The 21,719-nt window shown below is 41.3% G+C and overlaps 3 protein-coding genes across 4 annotated transcripts in view; 2 read left to right on the top strand and 1 right to left on the bottom strand.

Moving 5' to 3' along the window:
* Positions 1-7,648, top strand: part of ALOX5 (arachidonate 5-lipoxygenase) — a 42,476-nt gene extending 34,828 nt beyond the window's left edge. Inside the window, exon 14 of the mRNA XM_072931052.1 lies at positions 290-7,648. Within this exon, the coding sequence (XP_072787153.1) occupies positions 290-316 (27 nt within the window). The 3' untranslated portion in view covers positions 317-7,648. The remainder of the gene's footprint in view (positions 1-289) is intronic.
* Positions 7,649-7,788: 140 nt separating this feature from the next.
* LOC140680219 (cytochrome P450 2H1-like) lies at positions 7,789-15,274 on the top strand. The gene is made up of 9 exons (XM_072931056.1): positions 7,789-8,031; positions 8,964-9,126; positions 9,962-10,111; positions 11,795-11,955; positions 12,172-12,348; positions 12,772-12,913; positions 13,191-13,378; positions 13,853-13,994; positions 14,477-15,274. Exons 1-9 carry the CDS (start codon positions 7,855-7,857, stop codon positions 14,656-14,658), a joined length of 1,482 nt encoding a protein of 493 aa, XP_072787157.1. The 5' UTR covers positions 7,789-7,854; the 3' UTR covers positions 14,659-15,274.
* Positions 15,275-17,934: 2,660 nt separating this feature from the next.
* Positions 17,935-21,542, bottom strand: BLOC1S2 (biogenesis of lysosomal organelles complex 1 subunit 2). Of its 2 annotated transcripts, none has more exons than XM_030275993.4 (5): positions 21,384-21,542; positions 20,538-20,654; positions 19,613-19,732; positions 19,011-19,115; positions 17,935-18,472 (listed from the first exon to the last, which is right to left on the bottom strand). In XM_030275993.4, exons 1-5 carry the CDS (start codon positions 21,433-21,435, stop codon positions 18,441-18,443), a joined length of 426 nt encoding a protein of 141 aa, XP_030131853.2. In that variant the 5' UTR covers positions 21,436-21,542; the 3' UTR covers positions 17,935-18,440. The 2 variants fall into 2 exon arrangements, with proteins under 2 accessions (XP_030131853.2, XP_012429984.1); XM_012574530.5 differs by lacking the exon at positions 21,384-21,542 and adding an exon at positions 21,032-21,312.
* Positions 21,543-21,719: the final 177 nt, after the last annotated feature.

The following is a 21,719-nucleotide window of genomic DNA, read 5'->3' as shown; positions in this document are numbered from 1 at the left end:
GTAACATGCATGGTACAAGTAATGAATGGTATTTTCACACCAAATCTTCTCAAGCCAATAACGTTTCAGAAGATATTTTGGATGTATTCTTGGTTTTCCAAATCTTGGGCCACTTAAAGCTGGAAAATGTCACTTGTTTGTTCATTCCTTATACAAAGTTAAATCACCATACTGTTATTTTACTCTTTTTACTCTTCAGTCATTCACATAGCTAATTTAATTCATAGGACCAGTAAATGCAACTTTTTTTCATTGCAAAGAGTGTAATTCTCCATTCCTTCCTTTAAAGTCAGCTGGCTTTAACCAAGGTTTTTGAAGGAGGAGCTTGGCTCTGTATTGCCATAACAGGTAAGATTCAAATTCTGTCCTTTTCTTCATGAATATGACAGCATCTTGTCACTAATGATGTTGATTTTCAGGCTCTGAAAATAACTCATAACTGCTTATGTGAGTTGGTGTCACCCAGATTGAGCCATATGACCAAGATGGCCCTTCACATATACAGCATGAGAACATACTGGCAGTAAAAGAAATCATGCACTGCTTCCCCATGCCCCCTGTGCTGGTGAGGGCAGCAGGAGTATTTGGGAGAGCTTTGCCAGTGCTCTGTGTCCCCAGGCATGCAGTGTCTGTGGCCTGACTGACTTCCCATGCATGAAGCACTGGCAGGGGACAACTGTGCATTCAGACCTGGAGGGGAGGTAAGAGAGGGCAGGTGTGATGCAGCTGTGGGAGACTTTTGACTTTCAAGAGTCTGGACATGAGCCAGCGAAGAAAACCAGAGAGAAATACCTGAAATATGATGTGAATCCTGATACAAACCACATGCCTTTAATATTGTGGGTCTTCCATGTGCTGTCACTGCCATTCTCTTGCAGTCCTGGAACCCAGCTTGGTTCAGGTGGAAGCTGGTTTGGAAGCAGCTTTGTGACTGTGTTTAGCAAGTCTGCTGTGCTCTGGGAGGTCATTGGGAAGGCTGAGAAAAAGAAACTCTCTCTTCATAGCAAAATGATGAGATCAGAATTTTCTAGAGTGTTTTATGATAGATTTATGAAAGGAGAATCACAGTGGCCATGACCTCTCAAATTTCAGGTGTGGGTCCTTGTGGAGCATGGGAAGGAGTGCTGGAATTCTTGGAGGGGTAGTCATGGACAGGCACATCCCTGGGGGAAGTACCACAGGGTGTGGGGCAGGCAGGGAGAGGTACCTGTGATGTGACTCCTTCCATCTGGGGCAGGGCACCTGAAGCAAAGAGGGAAGGATGTCAAGGTGGCTCAGAGCACAAACTTGGAGTGGGAATGGTCATGGCATAGGTGAGGATCACACAGGCAGGAGTTAGGAGAAGTATCATGAGAGAAGAGTGAAACTGAAGCACTGCCCAAAGCTGAGCAGCAAGAGAAGCTGAAGAAACACCAGAAGAGAAGCAGCCTTGCAGAGATACAAAGGAGAGTTCTGGAGAACTGCTGGAGCCTCCAAAGGGCCTGTGGGGCTGTGGGGACTGCCCTGGCTCTGGACTCTGAAGCATTCAGATGTTCTTGTCACTGGTGCCCTCTGCTGCTGCTCAACTGTGGTAATATTTTTTAGAAACATTTCTTGTTCTTCGCCAACACTGTTAATATTTACCACCTGGTAAGCAGAGTACTCTGGCATCTCACTGGGGGATTTCTAGAGTATGTGTAAGCATGGAGATAAGATTTTACTCTTTGATAGAGTTTTACTTCTGAGAGCACTAAGGTCCCACTTTACATCTCAGCAATTTGTGCAGGTGTCCCTAGTGTTCTCTGCCTGTCTGCTTTCCTTTGGAATCAGCACTGAGCTCAGATTCAGATTTTCCAGGAGCTTATGTTTTCACCTGGACATGTCTGACATTCCCCTGGTACAGTAATTTTCTAGTTTTAATCACACAGTCAATTGCTTTGCATGACTAACTGCTATTGACTGTGTCCCTCACTCAGAGTATTCTGGGCTCATGTTTTGCTTAGAGTATTCTCTTTTCTTGGCCTCCAAGTACAGAGTCTGTGAGACATTCAAAGTTCAGGACCTACTTTTAAGGGGTTGGACTGATGATTTTCTACCTCAATAGCTTTTTTTTTTTTTTCCCCAGGCAGCAGTCTGCAAATGATATTCAAACGGACCCATGGGAAGCAGAGTTACTCTGCCTCCAGGACAGACACAAACCTCTCATTAGGATGGATTCAGTAATCAGGCTAGGGCAATCTCTTTATTTCATAAAAAGAGGATGACAATGTTCTGGGTTTTTTCTTTCTCAATTTTTCCTTTTTTAAGGCAGAAATATTTCTAGGCAGGCCTTTGCCATAACATGATCTACCCCAGGTAGATAGTTACACCTGGATCAAATAATAAATAATAATCCATCCTTAAAAGCTCTTAGTCTAATGAGTCAATGTACCTTAGATGAAAGGTGCAATGAAAAAGGTAAGGGAACACTGGAAGAGGTAATGGAAGCTAATTTTCAGTGAAACCTAGTTGCAAAGTCTGATCCTTTTAGGTCATGCCTGAATTAAATGAGTTCATAAAGAAACATTTAACCATTTTATCTGCATTGATAAATCAAATATCCTTCTTGCCAAGTCCTTGTGAAATACTAGATAACCTGTGCAATGTTCATTTTGCTTTTAGCAGCTGTGTCATCTCAGCTGTTGAATACTAAGAGAATGCTGTGTACAGTAACACATGTGGATCACTCCGCATCTTTTGCCATAGCCCTACTGGGAGATTTACTTAAATTAATAACTTGAGAAAGAAGGAAGAGGTTCCTATCCAAATATTTTTTCTTTTTTTTTTTTTTTTTGACATTTTTGCATTGAAATATCATATACTTCACACCTTTTAAGTGGGAAAATAAATCATAGTTAATGTTCTCATCTTCCACTATTCCAAAAAAATGAAAAAGGATAGGGGACATCTTTCATTTTATGAGAGAGAATGCATTAGGCATCACCATATCCAGAGGGAGTGATATGTGTAGAAGGCGGTGGTAGGGAGGGGGGAAACAGCCACTTTCACACTTGAGGGAGACAGGGATGACATCTGAAGCAGGAGAGTCTTTGCATGGGCCCTTTGTTGGGGTCACTTCTTGGGGCTGTGTTTTTTCATTTCCTCCCTTATCTTCTAAAGCCACTCTGCTACCTCTGTGCTTCTGTCTCTGGCAGGATTGAAAGGCAGGATAAAGGCAAACATTTTATCATTGCTGTCAGCATCAGTTACTGCTTTTTTGGTGTTTTAAATGCCTGATTTATCATGTTTCTCTTATGACTGTAGTTATTTTATATCATGAAATGTTAACAAAGGTTTTGTTGCTTGATGATTACTGAATTCTTCTTGAATTTTAAACTATTTTGTGAATTTTTCTGTTACCATTTTTCTTTGTGATATGCACTGTTTTCAGAGCATACAGACTACCAGCAAATTATATGCTTCCATGATTTTTTGTGTTGATGATAAGTAATTTTCTAAAGTTGCAGAATGCCTCTAGTTAAGGCCCTAGCTCAAGTTTGAACAGTTCTGTGCTCAAATCTTGTTTGTCCTGCAGGCTCCCTGTCAGCCTTTGGAAAGGCACAGTGGGCACTGTGCCCCATGATGACGGTGTTACAGCCTGGGACAGCTGATAATGTTGCCCTTTTGCTTCTTTGTCTCCCAGAGCACAGACCTTCTGGGTGACCTGCTGTACACCACAGTGGGTCTGCAGCTGGTCAGGAGCTCAGCTGCTCATGCAGGTAGCTGAGAGCAGCACTCTCAGGAATCCGCAAAGCTCAGATTCCCTCTTTGAAACTGGCAGCCTTCACTTCTGTGCCTCTTTTTACTGTGTATAGCACCTGATTGATCTTTCCCATTTCCTGGCTCTTTTTTTTCCTGACTTGGGGAAGTGCCTGCTATTTCTTTACGCTGACCAGAGTCGAGAACTAAGGACCTTACTGAGAGATGATGAGGTATAGCTGCACCATAGTGACTTACTGTTGGTGGAGTCACAGTACAGGTCCAGTGGGAAGGCTGTTATGAGTTTCATTTCCTTGCCCTTCTGCTTACTAAAAAGCAGTTTGCAATGTATTGCGCATGACTGATGAACTTCATTGACTTCATCCTTTTTCAGCTGAGTTATGTTTTCGGTCTAGTGAGTTCATACATAAATATTTAACCAAGTTTTTTGATCTAGCTGGTCAAATATAATTTCTGTGATCTGAAAACAAATGATGTAGTTTGTATCTTATCTGTAGTACAACGTGTAGCATTTTACAAATATGGGTGTTCCACAAATTGTTGAATACTGAAGATATCACTGAACCCTAATACTTGCTGACCATGACAGATTTCTTTGTCAAGTTGCTGCCAGAAATAAGGCAGAGGTTGATACTGTATTTTCTACGCCGCACTAAGGAAAGTCCTGTCTGAAAACAGCAAAACCTTAGTAGCTAAGATGTTGCTATTCACAGCAGAACAGGCAAGATGATTTCACACGCTACTCTGCCAACTTCCTCTCCTGGTTTTGGATGGGTAGAGTTGGTTTTCTCCATAGTAGCTGGTATGGGGGCATGTTTTGGATTTGTGCTGGAAACAGTGTTAATAATTCAGGAATGTTTTAGTGATTTTTGGGCAGTGCCTGCACAGCCCCAAGTTCTTTCCTAATTCTCTTACCACGCAGCCAGCAAATAGGTTGGGGTAGCACAAAAAGTTGTGAGGAGACACAGCTGGGACAGCCGATCTCAACTGTTCAAAGGGATATTTCATACCATATGGCAACATGCTCAATGAATAAAATAGAGAGAAATAGCCTGGGGGCCACTGCTCAGCAGTGACTGGGCATCACTTGGTTGGTAGTGAGCAATTCCTTTTAGTTTCTGTTACTTGGCTTTCTTGAGTTTCATTTTTATAATTTCATCATCATCATCATCATCATCATCACCATCATCATCATCATTATCTATTTCAATTACTAAAATGTTCTTAAGTCTATTCATGAGTCCTCGCCACTGTCACAAATCTAAATTGTGGCACCACACCGCAGCTGCAAGGGAGCCAGATCCAGTGTGCCTGAGCAGGCTGTGAACACACTTGAAGGGGCTGTTCTGGGGAGAAAAAGGTGTCTGCTTTCTCACAGACCTAATCTGGAGCACAACAGGAGCAAGTTGATTAAGTGCAGGCCCGAGATTAAAGGCTACATGTAAACACAGGATGGAATCCTAGGAGCTGGCCCATCCACGCCACTAGGTAGGCCCAGCAAAGCAACAGCTTCCAGAAGGCATTCTAAGGAAGGCTGGAACTGGAAACATTGGTTACAGCAGCATCCCACCCTGTCAATTTGAGCTTGAATTTGCAGGTGGAGCCAGAGAATGGTGCCAATTTGTAACAAAACCAGAGGCCCAAGCGCCTGCTTTCCTACCACACTGGGGAGAAAGCTTGGAAGGAAGCAGAGTCTCTTAGGTGCTTCCTGTGAATGTGAACTATATCAGGATGGGTCTTTCAGACCCAGATAAACCTTTCATACCCCAATAGCCTTTCACACTCAAATAATCACTGTCTTTCTGTCATCAGAGGTGACCCAAGACCTTTGGCAGTTAAACCTCTTCCCAGTTAAACTCATGGATCCCTCCAAGCAGCTCTGGCTTTATTCCCAACACCATTTTGAAATCCTTTGGGGATTATGTGAGTAATTAGATAAATAATAAAAAATCCCTGTCTGGATGTGGGATGATGCTGCATGCAAAGCTCTGCTTTTCCAGTGCATTAGGCTTCACAGCAGTTGTTCACCCTCAGGGCTGCCAATAGAGGAATGCAAGGCACTTTATCTACAAAAGCAAAGGAAAAGCAAAATCAAACAGCTAGAGTTTTTTCTTGATGATGATAAAACTGACTTTTTTCAGCAATATAATTATCCCTTCCAAAGCCTAGAAGGTGCCTTTCAATTTCACTCATCTGCCCACTTCTGGTTTTAAATACCCTGGTGTGCAGTATTCAGAGTAATGCCTATTGTACTAGAATTTGCAGAATTTGTTGCTGATAAAAAAACCCCATTAGGACCAGGAGAAATGACCAGGGAATTAGAGTCATCTGCCTCAAAACAGATCCTTGCTAGACAGACATGTAAATCTGTATGTCTCCAGAGCCTTTTTTTGTAGTCAGGGAAAACAAACTTCTTCAGTGACTGACTCATGTCACAAAAATAAGCTCATAAGCAAAGTGAGATGACCTGTTCTCTGGAAGTATCAGTATTTCCCCACTCACAGGTGAGACTGTCAGCTCATTTATGCACCCATCTTTTTAATATCTAAATTTAAGCTGGATATGTTTCTTTCCTTACTGTTACAGAATCTGCTAGTACTCAGCTAACCGGGCTAAAGATAAAATCTACCCATCCCTAAACCCCATTTTGACAACTCAGTAAAGAACAAAGTGTGGCATTTACAGTATGTCTGGTTATTTTTGTACACATGAACACTTAAAAACTGATTGAACAAATGTGGACTCAAGTTCTAAGCCAACAAGTTCATGCAGGAAGACAAATTGGTTTCCATTACCATCATCAGGGAGACAAAGAGGAGATTAAGATACATATATATTCTTATGTATAGGATATGTATTCTTATATATAGGATATATATGATTATATGCATTTTAACACATCCTTGCAGCATCACAGCATCTGAGGGGTCAGTATCATTTTGGCTATGTGTCAAATGATGGAATGGGATTGGAAGAGTCTTGGCAGGTGGCAGAGCCTGTTTCTCTGACTGAAATGGTCCCTGACATGGCTGTTTGGGTGGGATACCCCTAATCTGACATTAGTTGTCTGAAAATCTGGATGAGCTCCCTCCTTAGTGTGTGAAGAGAAACAGGCCCTGCCAGAGGACATTGACACCAATTTAATGCTCATCCATTGTCAGTAGGTGCTTTACAGAGACCCAGGTGTCTGAAGCAAAGAGCAGGAGAGTGGTCAGAGTGTGACCAGAGACTATGGGGGGATAGGCGAGGGCTCTTCTGTGGGGCAAGACCTACCCAGAGAGCATTGAGAATTTCTCTCCCCTGCTAGGGGTCTGGGGCTGTAACATATAAAGCTTCTAAAAAATAAAGGGAAAGGTGGCAGGGGGAGGAGGGAGAACAAAAAAGAGAAAGGTGCTCCAAACAGAACTGTGCAGAGAGATTTTGCTACAGACAACTCATACTGAGCTTAGTGAAACTGATAGAGGATGGTGCTAATAATGTCAAGGTTGTGTGTTTGATCCCTGTAGGGGCCATTCACTTTAGAGTTGGGCTAGATGATCCTTGTTGGTCCCTTCCAACTCAGAATATTCTGTAAGTGTTTGACACGCTTCATTTTTCTTGCCAGCCTTATCCACTGCATTGTCTTTGAGCACCAGTTTCATAGATCAGAGATAAACAGAGATAGCCAATCTTCTTCTGCAGATTCTCATTCAGGATTATTTTAAGAGTAATGTCATGTCTCTTTCTTATTACACAGAGATTTCCTAAGGTAATGAAAGCTATTTATTTTTTTAATTCATCTAATACTCCCATTCCCCTTCTTAAGCTACAGATTTTACTGTCTTCTGTTCTCTACACATGTTCTCATCCCTTGTTTACTTGTTTCTCTACCAGGGCTTTGCCAGGTCTTAATTACCATTGCTTTAGGACTATTACATGACTCACAAAGTCAGCTTTAGTAACATTCATTCTTATCACTAGCAGATTAATAAGTAAACTCGTATCTCAAAAGGAATGGCAAGACACTATTGCCTAATTTCAACCATGTGCTTTGGCACCACAGCATATAAATAAGCATGGATTTACTGCTCCAGCACCAGGCTTTTCGGACACTTGACTTTTCTTCCTCAGCCCACCATGGAGGCCCTGGGAGTGACCACGGTTTTCTTGCTGGTATGCATCTCATGCCTTCTCTTTGCCACATGGAGAAGCAGATCTCAAAAAGGGAAGGAGCCTCCTGGTCCCACTCCATTCCCCATTGTTGGAAACCTGCTCCAGATAAACCCATGGAATTTGCCTGAAAGCATGAAAGAGGTAAGGGACTGTCTTATATTCTTTCCTATGTTGTCTTCATGGCGTAAAAAACAAAGTCCAGTCCTGCCGTTCTCAGCTAAATTCACAAGATTAATTTGCATTGACCAAATGTTAATGAGAAACAAATGGTTTCCCAGATATACATGCTTATTAAGCCTATATATAATCACAATAATCTATTGTATTTCTAAGTCTATATATTACAGGTATATATATATATAAATATATATATGTCCATATATTATAAGTCAGTCTATATATTTGCAATGATCATACAGAAATAAATTATGTGCTGACATCACAATTTGTACCACAGTACTGCAATTTGCAGCGGATTAGCAATCAAGGCATTGATGCTGTTGCAGTATAATCCTCCAGTGCTCAATTCTTTACCATGTTGGCAACAAAGCCTGGCCCTTTTTGGGACAGGATGTCCTGGGAGTGGAAGTAGCAAGTGCAGACATTGAAGTAAAAACGTTTGGAGGTGAATTGTGCTGTCCATTCCCTCCTCTGACTGATGTCACCCATCTGGCAAAAATACCACTTTGAGAGACAGTGGTCAAAAGCCCTTTAGGCATTTGCTTCCATATTGTGTATTTAAATTATTTTAGAGCTCATCTAAATTGTTAGCCACTATGCCCTGCACAAAGGTATTCTGAAATGTTTTGCCAGCCCTATGAAGGGCTACTTTCTTTTCTCAGATTTGGACTAGATACTTGCCATTTCTATTCATATTCCCTATTTCTTGTATGATTCCCTCTTCCCTTGTCTGTAACTCATAATTGGAAGATTTCTGCACTGTTGTTAATCAATGTTATGTCTCAACAGTGTTGGACAATGACACATCACCTCTCAGAGTTCTTTGACCTACAAGCATTGCATGACTATCACTGATGTTGTCATGTTGCTCTTTGTGCTCACCTTTCCTACAGCTCAGTGAGAAGTATGGTCCTGTCTTCACGGTACATTTGGGCCCACAAAAGGTTGTGGTGCTCTATGGCTATGATGTTGTAAAAGAAGCTCTGATTGATCAAGGAGATGACTTCAGTGGAAGAGGCATTCTACCACTGATTAAAAAACTCTTCCAAGGCACAGGTATGTTCTTGGTAATGACAGCATGCAAAACAGATGCTTTCAGAGCTTCAGAAACACAGCTGAGAGGGCACTGCAGAGGGGCATGTAGATTTCATTTGCTACTTTTATGCAGACAAATTAGCAATTAAAGGAAAAAAACCCAGCTCATTACTTGAACCCTTGAGTAAACTGGTCCTCTGGAGAACTGTTTAAGGTCCCAGGATGGCTTCACTGAGTGACTTTATTTCCAGTGTGCTGCAAGCTCTGAGTAAAATTTTGTACATTAAATGTGCGTCTAAGGTCTCTTGTCCCATTTCTGAAAATATTCTGAATATAGACACAGCTAAGGAACCAGTGAAAGGAAAGTCCAAAGCACAACAAAGATAAAATAATACAGGCTGACCCAGTAAGGGCCACAGTCCAGATTAGGTAATGAGATTATTCACCAGGTCGGTCCCTGCTATGTCATTTACTGTACATATTCCATGGTGTTATATATACAGTGCAGTACCTTTTGTATTGTCAATAATGATATGCTCTATGCAGGTGCACAGCAGAACATTTGAGTGGTTATGTCAGTGTAAAGGCCTTGTGTCCAAGACCAATTCAGTGTTATTTCTTGCTTGCTTTGTAACACCGTTTTTCTTATCCTGGGAATAAAGTCAGTTTTATTCAAGTGCTGTGACAGATGGATCAAATTTGCCACCTTCAGAATTGCAGAGAAGTTATGGTTTTGGGCAGATAGCAATTGCAGTGTAACTCCACAGAGAGGTGCCTTTGCATGCTGAGTACTTACCGTGTACCTTCCAAAAAAACCCGTTTCATCGTGAAGGTCTATTTTTCCTCCCTGTATCAGGCATTGTGACCAGCAATGGGGAGACCTGGAAGCAGCTGAGACGATTTACACTCACCACCCTGCGGGATTTCGGGATGGGGAAAAAGGGCATTGAGGAGCGAATCCAGGAGGAAGCTCATTTTCTGGTGGAGAGGCTCAGGAACACACATGGTATGATAAGGACTTTGTGCCTGTTGAGACACTGTGCATATCTGCAATGAGACAATGAGGGGTGTAGGGCTGCTTCACAAAATCTATGACCCAAGGAGTGGGTGTATGGCTGCTGTTTCTGCTCCCTGCTTCTGGGGGCAAAGTTATCAGTGGGTCAGTCAAAGGCACTGTGGCAGTATGGAGGATAAGAGTAGGAGAAAGAGACTTGGCAAGTGCCTTTTAACCTATTCTGCTTGAGGAACAGGACAGGAAGGGGCAGAAGGAATGGTGTTGCTAGAGACAAGGGTTTCATGGAATTCAGCCATGGAGACAGTGCTGGATGCTGTCAGGTAACCAAGTATGCTCTTCTTCACCTTGTCTCCTGCAACTCTGTGTTGCAGGAGATCTTGAAGAAGTAGGTGACCAGAAAACTCTTTTGCAGATATTTGGGGATGGGTCCATCTGAACACTAGGCAATACATCCCAGTATTGGTGGGACTGTCCAATATAAGCTGCTTTTGAGGGCATTGTATAACATTACCCACTTGGTTTCAACCTGTAAAAGTGTTTTCTAGTAATATATAAGTCAGTATTACTTCTAAATGTGTCCTCTGAGGGTGGTAGAGTACCAGTCACCCTTTTCATTGCCAGCCCTCAATATGTGCCTATTCTGCAAGGGGACAAAAGCAGATTGATCTAAAAGAATGATTAAGCATCACTGGTTTCCATGAGCCACTAGAAAATACAATCTGGCTTCTCAGATTAACATTCATTTTATAAATCAGAGAAAAGACTCACTTGCATTGCTTTTATCTTTTGACTACCACAGTAATATTTTTTATGCCCTTATGCAAGCCTCTAACTCTGGCTCACCTTGTTGCAGCATCTTTTACTGTGCATTAAAAGGTTTTACAAGTAAGATATATACAACCAAAAAGTATAAATACAGTATAAATTATTTACCCTTAATGCAATTAATTAATAGGTATGACTAGTGTCTTCTACATTCAGCATTAATATACTCACTACCTCTGAAACTGGTACTATTGCTCCTTGGAATAGTCTACTACCAAGTTGACATTTTCTCACTCTGTGGTTTTCTTTCAGGATTTTTTATCTTTCCATGTTATTGTTTCTCATCTTGAAACCTTGAGATGCACCCTATCACTGTCTGTAATTAGCTTTCCTTTCTTTCTTGGGTCTAATCTTGCTTTTTGCTTACACCATAAATCTCTGCACAGGAGTCATGCAGCTGTGCAGTCAAAGCTAGACTTAGATCACAGGCATTTGAACCCCAAGGACAGGGTTATATAACTGAGGTTGCGCTAATAAAGTTAATAAGGAGAATGCAATAACCTAAAGACATGGTTCAGGCAAAGTCCCCATGGTTTCATTGGGATTTTGTGGGAATGTTTAGGCTCTTTCTAATACAGTCTATAAGACAGACAGGCATGTGCTAGCTGAAGAGCAATTAAGGCACTCAGACCAGGGGTTTATTGAGAACAAGACAGAAGAGATACTTAAACCACTGTAAGAGTGACATTAGTTCACTTTAAGAATAAGTTGGTAAGCTCTTCACCATCCTTTCAAAGGAGTGCAAAATTCTGCATCTCCAGAGAATGTGAGATTACCTTGTAGTGTCATAGGAGGGGTTGATCCATTAGATACTGAAAGTAAGATACCTTTTTTTGGTGTTTGTTGCAGAGCAACCCCTCAACCCTGGCAGTTTCCTAATCCATGCTGTTTCTAACATCATCTGCTCCATCGTCTTTGGGGATCGGTTTGACTATGAGGACAAGAGTTTTCTGACTTTAATTGATTGGCTGGAGGAAAACAACAAGCTCCAGTCCTCTATACAAACACAGGTGTGTCTGGTTTTATTTAATACATTTGTTAGCTATTATAATATTCAAATAACTGAATGTAGTGAAACCATAAAGTAAATGACCATAAAATCCTGAGTAAGAAAGACCTACTGCTCCAAAACAGTTTAACTGCCCCATTTTCATAGTTACAATCAGGAACATTTTAGTTTATCCACATTAATCAGAATGTGCTTTTTCATCCAATTATTTTTACAGCTATATAATTTCTTCCCAAATGTCATGGATTATTTGCCTGGACCTCATCAACAACTGATAAAAAATATTGAAAAAGTTGATAAATTTACAACAGATATCGTAATGGAACACCAGAAAACACTGGATCCCACTTGTCCTCGAGATTTTATTGATTCTTTTCTTAATAAAATGGAACAGGTACTGTAAATGTAGAGATTTATTGGATTATCTAGAAATTGCTACTTGAATCAGATCTTTTCTTTTTACTTGTGATGAGGCATTGGGTTTTTGCGAATACAGAGGGGAGCGTGCTCTTTATGACACATTGACTTCATTTTATCATCTCTATTTTCTTATCAAGGATTTTTAAACACAGAATAAACAGCATGAGCCAAATTGATGAAAGCTGAAGACCAATCTGGTTAATATATTCAATGTTCCTTCCATATAATAATATTATTAGTAAACCTACCACAAATGCTGGTGTTCTGAAAGGGATTGCGGTATTTTTGAAAGAACATTAGATGTGCTCATAAACCTACATTATGGGTACAGGATTTTTCTTTTTAAGCAAACTTCTTGGGTTTGTCATTCAAAACCTTCTGCCAAATCTTTCTGCAGGAGAAAGGGAATGATGACTCAAAATTCACCGTTGAGACTTTGAGTAGAACAGCACTTGACTTGTTCCTTGCTGGAACAGGGACCACAAGCATCACACTGAGATTTGCAGTTCTGATTCTCCATAAATACCCAGAGATAGTAGGTAATGGAAATAAATAGTTTAAAACTTTTTAATAGGTTGTGGGATCAGTATGGACAATTCCTGTCACTACCACATGTGACAATAGTCCCCTGACTAAGGAAGTATGCTTTTGCAGTGTGGAAATGTGCAAGTCTTGGATATCTTCACAAGAAGCCGATGTTAGTACTAAGTATAATAATATATTTCTGGTGTGCTGAAAGCATATTTTGTTGTAAATACGGAGAGAGGTTCAGGCAAACAAATGTTGTTCATCCAACATTTACTGATTTCTCAACAGAGAAAATGCAGAAGGAGATTGATTCTGTGATCGGCCGAGACCGAAGCCCTCGCATGTCGGATCGGAGCCAGATGCCCTTTACAGATGCCGTGATCCACGAAATCCAGAGATACATTGATTTCCTTCCTACTAATGTCCCACATGCTGTAATCAGAGACATCAAGTTCAGAGACTATTTTATCCCCAAGGTTTGTTACACTGTGTCTGAGAAAGGTCATAATCTCTTGAAAACAATTATGAGTTTTGTTCTGTGTAATTTATTTATTTTCAAAAGCATTGAAATGTGATACTGAATAGAATTTTTTTTTTTTTGGAAGGCAATTCTGGAAGTTATGGAGTCCAATCCCTTGTATTAGGAAAAAAAAAAAGAAGAAAATACTTTTGCATCCTCTGTATGAAGAGGGAGATATTTCTGGGTTTTTTTTCACAATAGTGTAAATTGTAATTTATTTGGAAGCAATATTAAATACTCTTTACTAAACAGACTCTACTAAAATTCACAAAAAAACATATTTGCCATACCAATGCACATATTTTCATGCATTAAATGTTCATTTAAAACTGGTTAAACTTTGACTACCCTTCTGTTTAGCTCTGGGAACTTCTTAGTGCCTCCATGCTTTAATGTATCTCCATTGTACCTTTCTTTTTTGTTAATTCAGGACACTCTGATATTCCCTATGCTGAGTTCTGTCCTACATGATAGGAAGGAATTTCCAAATCCAGAAAAATTTGACCCAGGACATTTCTTGAATGCAAATGGTACCTTTAAAAAGAGTGACTACTTCATGCCATTTTCTACAGGTAAGATCTCCTGCTGTTTCAGATCCTAGACCATCCTCTCTTGAAATCTCTCTGAAGATTTCATGGCTCCATCACCATTGTCTGTACAACGATGTAAGGTGACATCAGCTAGAGTGACTTCTGGGAAGCTCTAACTCCTGCAATACACTTCCAGCTGACTTCCTTTTTTAGCAAACACAAGAACTCCTCCAATGCTTTTTACAAGATGTGTATGAAGTTGGAATCAGCCATACAACTTGTCTCTCAAACCATCAAAGAGCAGCAGAACTTGAGCAACTGGAGCCTTCAAATTGCCTTCACACACTGAGCACTCTCGTTGTTCTAGATCTGTAGTTCCTAGTTTCATTCATGCTTCCCCAAAATACTGCAGTGGTGCCAGTGCATTCTGAGATGTCTGGACTTTCATGGAATTGTGGCTAAAATCAGTTATCAGCAAAATACTCCACTGTCACCTCTTTTTTTTTGTTTTTTTTTTGTTTTAGGAAAACGCATCTGTGCAGGAGAAGGTCTGGCCCGGATGGAGATATTCATATTTTTAACATCCATCCTGCAGAACTTTACTTTGAAGCCAGTTGTAGATCACAAAGACATTGACATTAGCCCAGTAATCACCAGTCTGGCAAATATGCCCCGACACTATGAGGTCTCTTTTGTTCCACGTTAGCCAAGACAGTTTCCAGCTCCCAAACTCATGAGTGCTCTGGCTGAATGACATTCCCCGATCTGCTGAGAATGAAACTCAGACAATTTGGTAGATAATTTATGGAGAGAAGAGTGCTTAGAAAATTGTATGGTGCTTTTAGAATCACCCCAGCCAGCTCTTAACAGAATATACAATCACACAGGGAAGGACACAGTACCCTGTGCAAAATTACAGATTCTTCTCTGCATCTACCTCACCCAGCTGTGGTTCCTGTCTGGCTCCTGACATGCCAGGCCATCTCCACTAGTTCTCTGAGGGCCCTGCTGCTGCAGTCCTTACCACCTGAGGGGTTCCAGCAGGAATAACTGCTTGTACTCCAGGGTCTTCACAAACTCTGCTTCAAGTACCTCTCCCTGTACTTTCCGGGTTTTTTTGTATTTGTAAAGCCAAACATAAAACGAGGGTTTTTTTGTGGAAGATAATGATCATCTATTGTATTTGTGACCCAAGACTTACCGTCTACTGTAGTAGGGATAGAGTTTATCAATGATTGGGCAGATGGGTTCTCTTCTGTGATTACAATGAGGGTTTATGAAATTACAATTTATATTGCAAAATAAAGAAGCAGTATACTGAATTGTTGTTTTTCTGATATTTCAGAACATCTTTTAGTGAAAAACTAGTGTCCACAAAGCTTATACTCCAAAATCTCTTTCAAGTCCTGTACACATCTGACTGCTTCATTTCACTCATACAAAATGTACTATGGCTTGAAGAATGAGCTGGTTAATGATCTATAAACATCCATTCCCAACTTGGGATAAAGCTGCACTGACCCTATGGGACCCATTAGAACCCCAACCGTGGTTACAGAGCTGCTCACTGGGGAGAAAAAGGACAAATTAAACAATACCAGGATTGCCCCCTAGTGCCTTTTCCTAGATGAATGCCAGCTTGCATCTTCCCAGTATTATATGAAGTACATAAAGATCACTACAGCAATGTTACAATCAGGAAAAAATTCATAAGTAGAGTTTATATGACTTGCCAAGCATATATGTACAGATCAATGGCTGGCATTTCCTGCCTTGATCACATTCCCATCAATGTATAATATATAGTGATTACAGTGAAGAAAGAGAGCTGAATCTGTATTATGTGGGAAAACACAGAACTGTAATATTACCACAATGTCATTAACTGTTTATGTGAAACAGACAGAACTTGCTTCCTTTCAAGGATTAATCAGCTAGATATATTATGTATTACTAGCATGGCATTGCAAAGGCAAAAAGCCACAAATTCCACAGAATCACAGAAATAAATTCCCTCACCAGAGAAAAAGAAAAAAGCAATGTACTTCCTATTTAGCTGTGCCACTACTAAAATAGCCAAAACAAATGAGTGTAGCTTTCTTATTTGTTATCTTCATGCTGAAAAGTCAAGGAGGCAGCCAACGCAGATCAGCAAAACAGCTTTAGCACCTGGAGACTCCACCATGGTATGAAGTGGGCTTTGGGATTAGAGGAGGGCTAAAGCCATGATTCTGAACACTGTGGATATCTCCACAAAGTACTGCTCTGAAACCTGAATGACTTCAGAATAACCTGTTAGAGCAGCTGGGCAGAACTGTCTCAAGATGCTGGAAAAAAAAAAAAAATCCTCCTCTGGAACTGAACTCTTCTGCTTCTTCTAAAAGAGCTGTTATTTGCTAAGCTGATTTTCATCCCCTGGTTTGCAGTTGCAGTCTAAGCCGTCAAGATGAGCCATCAATACCATTTTGATGACACACTTTGCCCCTGAACTCTCATCCATCAGCCCTCACTTTTCTGTTTTCCTCTGGTTCCTCCTTTTAAGAACCCACAATTTTCTTACTCTATTTTCCACCAGAAAACACTGCAAAGGAGAACTCAGATTTAATCTCTTTTTGTACCTCCTGTGGAATTTATCAGGGATTCTCCAGGTGAAACTTCTGAGCAGTAACCAAGTTGTGGTTTTGCTTTTGGACTGACTCCACATTTCCCCAGTACAATGCTGTTCACACACACCTATGTCTCTTCCATGGTGCTACTCTCCAAGGACCTGCTATCCCTGACATGATGTGGATTCTACCAGTGATACAGAGGTCCCTCGGGCAAGGCGGGTAACAGTTACTCAGAGACATAACTGGGAACATGTTTTCAGCTCTTAGCCTAACTGGGATGCCACTGTCACACAGTCCTCCAGCCAGCCAGGAAGTCCATCTCTAAAATTTCCTCTCAAAAAGAAAGTCTATTATGGGACAAGTCCGTTCTCTCATTTTTGCTTCCTGGAGTTGGAATACTCAAGAGTTTGTGAAAGAACTCACTATTTCTTACCTTTCCTACCTGAAAACAACTAAGCACGTGGTGACAGTGCATGGCTAGAAGGATTTCCATCTTCAGAGCCCCTGGAGGTTTTCATCCTTGTAGTTTTAAAATGGCAGTGTATTTTGTATACACAGAAAAGCAACTTCTTCAACAGGAACAGGATATGGTCCATACTGTGCCTTTCCTGCAAGATCTGTGGTTTTGCCTGCTGGCATGGCACCTTCCTGTGTCCCCTTGCAGTCCTGCCAGGTAACACCATGAGCACAGAAATGCTATTTCTGTTTCAAACCCAGGACTTTCAAAGGGGTGGTGAAGGCTCTCAAGAGTCATCTGCTTCTTTTTGAAGAGCAGTAGGGAAAAGTATCAGTCCTGACTAAACAGTGGCTGTACAGAGCCTGACAGCATGATGATCTTTATCACACTAGCACCTGACAAGACATTCTTTTAAACACTCTAAATTTGAACCACTTCTTTCCTACATACAGTACTTGTACTGTCTTCAACTAAACTCACTCAAAAGCCAGCTCCAATTACTTAAAGTCAATAGGTACAGAAAATATATCCTTGGAGTAAGATTAATAACTGTTCAGTTCAAACGGCTCTGCCAAATCAGCAATTTGGAACATTGTTAACCTAGTAGAGAAGCAGATTTTTGTGCTAGGTGTGCCACTTCAAAAACTACTAGGATCAAAATTCACCGGTGAAGTAGAGAAACGATCTGCTAAGTCAACTGAGCATGTGATAAAGTAATATGTCTTGAAACTTCACCAGAGGTCCAGACAGTCAAAGAATATAATTGCAGGAATACTTGATGCAGAGTTTAAAACATGTTCTCTTGTATCATCCCTAGTAGCTTGAAGGAGTTTGTCTTTATTAACAGATTCCTCTGAAAAAAATAAAAAAAACAGCTTGCGTAATCTTTCCAACAGAACTTGAGATTACAGAGAAATATATGCAGCAAGTTTATTGTAAATTTGTAATTAGTCTTTCTATTTCAAGCAGATAAAAGGGGACACCAAAATGAAGTGTTTTCAATACTCCACCCATTAAGTCCAAAGGTCCAGGTATCTTCCCAACACAGAGCTCAATGAAGGAAAAATTAAAGTTTAGGTCCTGCTTCTACTAAGGGAAAATGTCTTTACAGATTATTGAAGACTTTCCCTAGACTGAGTATTTCATGTGGAAAACAGGACTAACACAAAAATAGACAATATCGACATGAGTTAAAGACAAACTTCTACTTTTCACTGCAGAACTGAGGCAACAGTACCTCTTGAGAAGAGGAAAATATTATTCAACCTTAAGCCTGAATATAGCCTACCAATAGCTGGAAAAAGTCCCAGTCTCCATGTCAGCTGTAAACCAAATCCTTGTCAATATACAGAATTGCTGTTGTGCAAAACCAGAGACAAGTCCGACTCACTGCCCAGCTCCAGCTTACAGAGCATTGAAATTTCATCGTTTCTCCAGTTTTTTGTACTTGGCTTCTGCAGAAGGAAAAATGGTATTTTAGTACTGGGTAGGTAAAAGCTTTGCATCCTGTAAGCTAATTGACCGTATCATCCAGGATCCTTTTTTTCTACTGCATTTTAGGCAAATATAATTGTACAATATTTTTTTTTAAGAATCTGGTGTTTAAGTCAGAAAATAATGTTAATTTAAGCCAAGAGGAATTGGGTGACCAGTGGAACATTATTATATAATTATATACAATTGAATCCCTCAATTTGCAAGGTTAAACATCAGTCTTTAAAATATAAGTCAGTACCTACCATAAAAAAGAAATCAAGCCTCACTAAGAAGCAGTAGTTAAAGACCACCTGTACTAGTCCACAAAAATATAACCCATTACACAAATCTTTTCCCAATGCTTATCACTTCACACACAATGTTTGTGCTCAAAAGCAGCATAGGCAACTCTACACCTGAGATGTGTTAAACAAAACAGAGTTTACTTTCTTTCTTTTTAAATTCTCTTGCAAGGCACTATGCTGCTAGGTCTTAACAGTGGAGGATGATAGTTACCAAGTTTTTTGGAATATGCATCCAATTTATAAGCTGCCTGCTCCAGAGCTGCAACCTGTTCCTCAATTAGGTTTATCTGTTCCAGATATGGCTGGAGATCAGCATCTTAAAAAGGCATAAAAATTTTATCTGTCAGTTCTCAGTAATGCACTTCCAAAAAACAGCTCATATTTGAAACACAAGAATTTCTTATTACATTCTTCAGAGAACACAGTTCAAAAGGTGCCCTCTCCCACCCCAAAATTAAGTGGTGATTCTGACAGCCATGTTCCAGGAAAATATTAAATGTTTAAAAGTACTGTCTAGTCTCTAACACAAGTAACAAGAGAACGTGAATTAGAAAAAGCATTATTCCTATCAGATCCAGAATCTGGGGTAAACCAGGACACAAATTCAGATGTATTTTCTCTTACAGTAGTCTGTATACAGAGTCTAAAGCTGTTAAAAAATATACAAGACTGGTATTGCATAGCAGCACATCTATATCAGTGAGTTTTATTTCCTTCAGCACTAATGGAGTGTGAACCTTCTGACTCTAAGATGCTTTATTTCCCAAACAAGTGAGCCATTCATGACACCCCTACTTTATTTGGTGTACTTACATTTTTGGTTTAAATCCTTCAGATTTCTACTGATGTTAATAGCAATATCTTTCATTTCTAAGTACTTCAAGCTAGTCAACTTATTCATGTTTTCCAAGAGTTTGTAGTCTTCACTGGTGGCTTAAAAAAATATAAAGTTTATTTTAATTAAAGATGATGTAGTTTGAATTGTGTGCAGACTCTTCTAGAGGACAAGAGATTTCAAACCAACAGGCAATGAAGCACAACAGTCTAGATGGCAATACAGGTCATTAGAACACACTCTACAGAAAGATGACATTTTGTGAATTGCAAAAATCAACTGCACTGATAAATTCACTTCTAAACTTTTTTTTTTAAAAAAAAAATTATTAAATCCTCATTATTTCTACTCTTAATTCTGTCAGTTAGACAAAACTGATAGCACAAATCCAGACTGGTAATTTTTACCATAGGTCCTTCAAGTCTGCAAATCAGGACTGCTTTCAAAATTAAAGCCTATGCAATGCATTAACTTGGTGAGTAGTTTACTTCACTCCAGTTAATTTTGCATAGTTTACTCTAAAGCATAAATGATCCCTGCACTCAAGAAAAAAATGAGTCCATGCTCTGTAGTGCATCCCTCCTACTTTGTCTTAACCCAGACTGCTTTTGTTAAGATTGACTTTCCATGTACAAACTTCTTTGAGACAAAAAATAATTATTTTTAAGCTGCTAATATCACACTGAATTGTTCTGAAAAATATTTGTGCTATTCCAGGACTTTGTTAAATTAATAATAACTAATCTCAGTCTTGTTAGCAGCCTAGCAATGTGCCAAATTTGGACTGTCAGCCTTACCAGACACGATCTAAATAGTTACAGTTTAAACAAACTATCCAACAGATTTCTTTGAAACAAAATGAAAAGAAAGAAGAACTTGCAGGTAAGTATTGCAGTGCCTTACCTGTCAGTTCACCTGTCAAGTAAGTGGCCATTTTGCTGAACATGTCTTTGCAGAGTTCATTGATATCTGCTTCTGGTGGCTCCTTAGCTTCCTCTGCAGTTTCAATTGCAGGATCCTCTACTCAGGGTAAAGACATTACAGGGTTAAGGCAAACTGTAGCAAGTCCAGAAACACAACATAAAAATTACATGGTCCCATTTTTTCCCCTTTCAAGCTGCCTTCAGCTACTTTCCATGTAAATGGCCTTCTTCAAGGAGTAACAAACCATGGCAGCTTCTTCGAAGTAGTACCAACATTTCCAAATAATACTTTACGGAGCATTCAAGAGACAGGCACCCGGCCTGACAGCACTGACAAGTATTAGTGTCCCTCGCGCCTAGACAGCAAAGCACTTTGGGGAGAACTTCCGAGTGGCCGTGCACGGTGCTACTGCTTATTTCTTGTCATTGACTCGGAAAAGAAGCACAGCTGCACGGGCTACAACAGATCCCCACCTGCGGAAAGCCGCAATCGCCGCTTTTCTTCTCCAGACCCATTTCTACCACAGTCTGCCCTTGTTCGGCCCCCACCCCGGAGCAGCCGGCACCTCTTCCCCAGCCCGGCAGGCCGCTCTTCCCCGTCGGCAGCGTCTGCGGGCCCGCACACCAAGGCTGCCCGAGGCTCCCCCCGACCGCAGCGGCGGCGCGGCAGGACCCGGCCGGGCCGCAGGGCAGCGGCGGCAGAAGGCGTACGGCCCAGCCGGGCCGGCACACGCCAGCCCGGGCTCGCCGGGAGCGCCTGTCCGCGCCGCCGCCTCCCTGGGCCGGGCCCAGCCCCCGCACCGCGACTCCGGCCCCGGCCCCTTACGCTTGGCGGGCTGCGCTCCGGCGTCGGGCGGCCCCTCGGGCGCGGCCGCCATGGGCGCACAGCCGCTCGCACGGCCCGGCACCGCCTCCTCCGGCCCGCGCCAGGCCCGGGCCCGCCCCGCGCCCGGTGCAAGGAGGAGCCCCCGGAGCCCCCGCCCCTGAGCGGCGGCCGCGGCAGGTGCGCGGCGTGCCGGCGCTGCGGGAAGGACACAAATACCCGGGTGTAGAACGTGCTGCGAGGTTACTTTGCCCCAGCCGCTAAAGGCAGCGAAACAGAACCGAGAGCTCCTGGTCTGTGCTCGATGCGGCTGCGCCGCCCGTGCGATCACTTCCCCCT

The sequence above is a fragment of the Taeniopygia guttata genome, chromosome 6, assembly GCF_048771995.1.
Source record: "Taeniopygia guttata chromosome 6, bTaeGut7.mat, whole genome shotgun sequence".
NCBI lineage: Eukaryota > Metazoa > Chordata > Aves > Passeriformes > Estrildidae > Taeniopygia > Taeniopygia guttata.
This window is presented reverse-complemented; position numbering and strand designations above follow the sequence as displayed.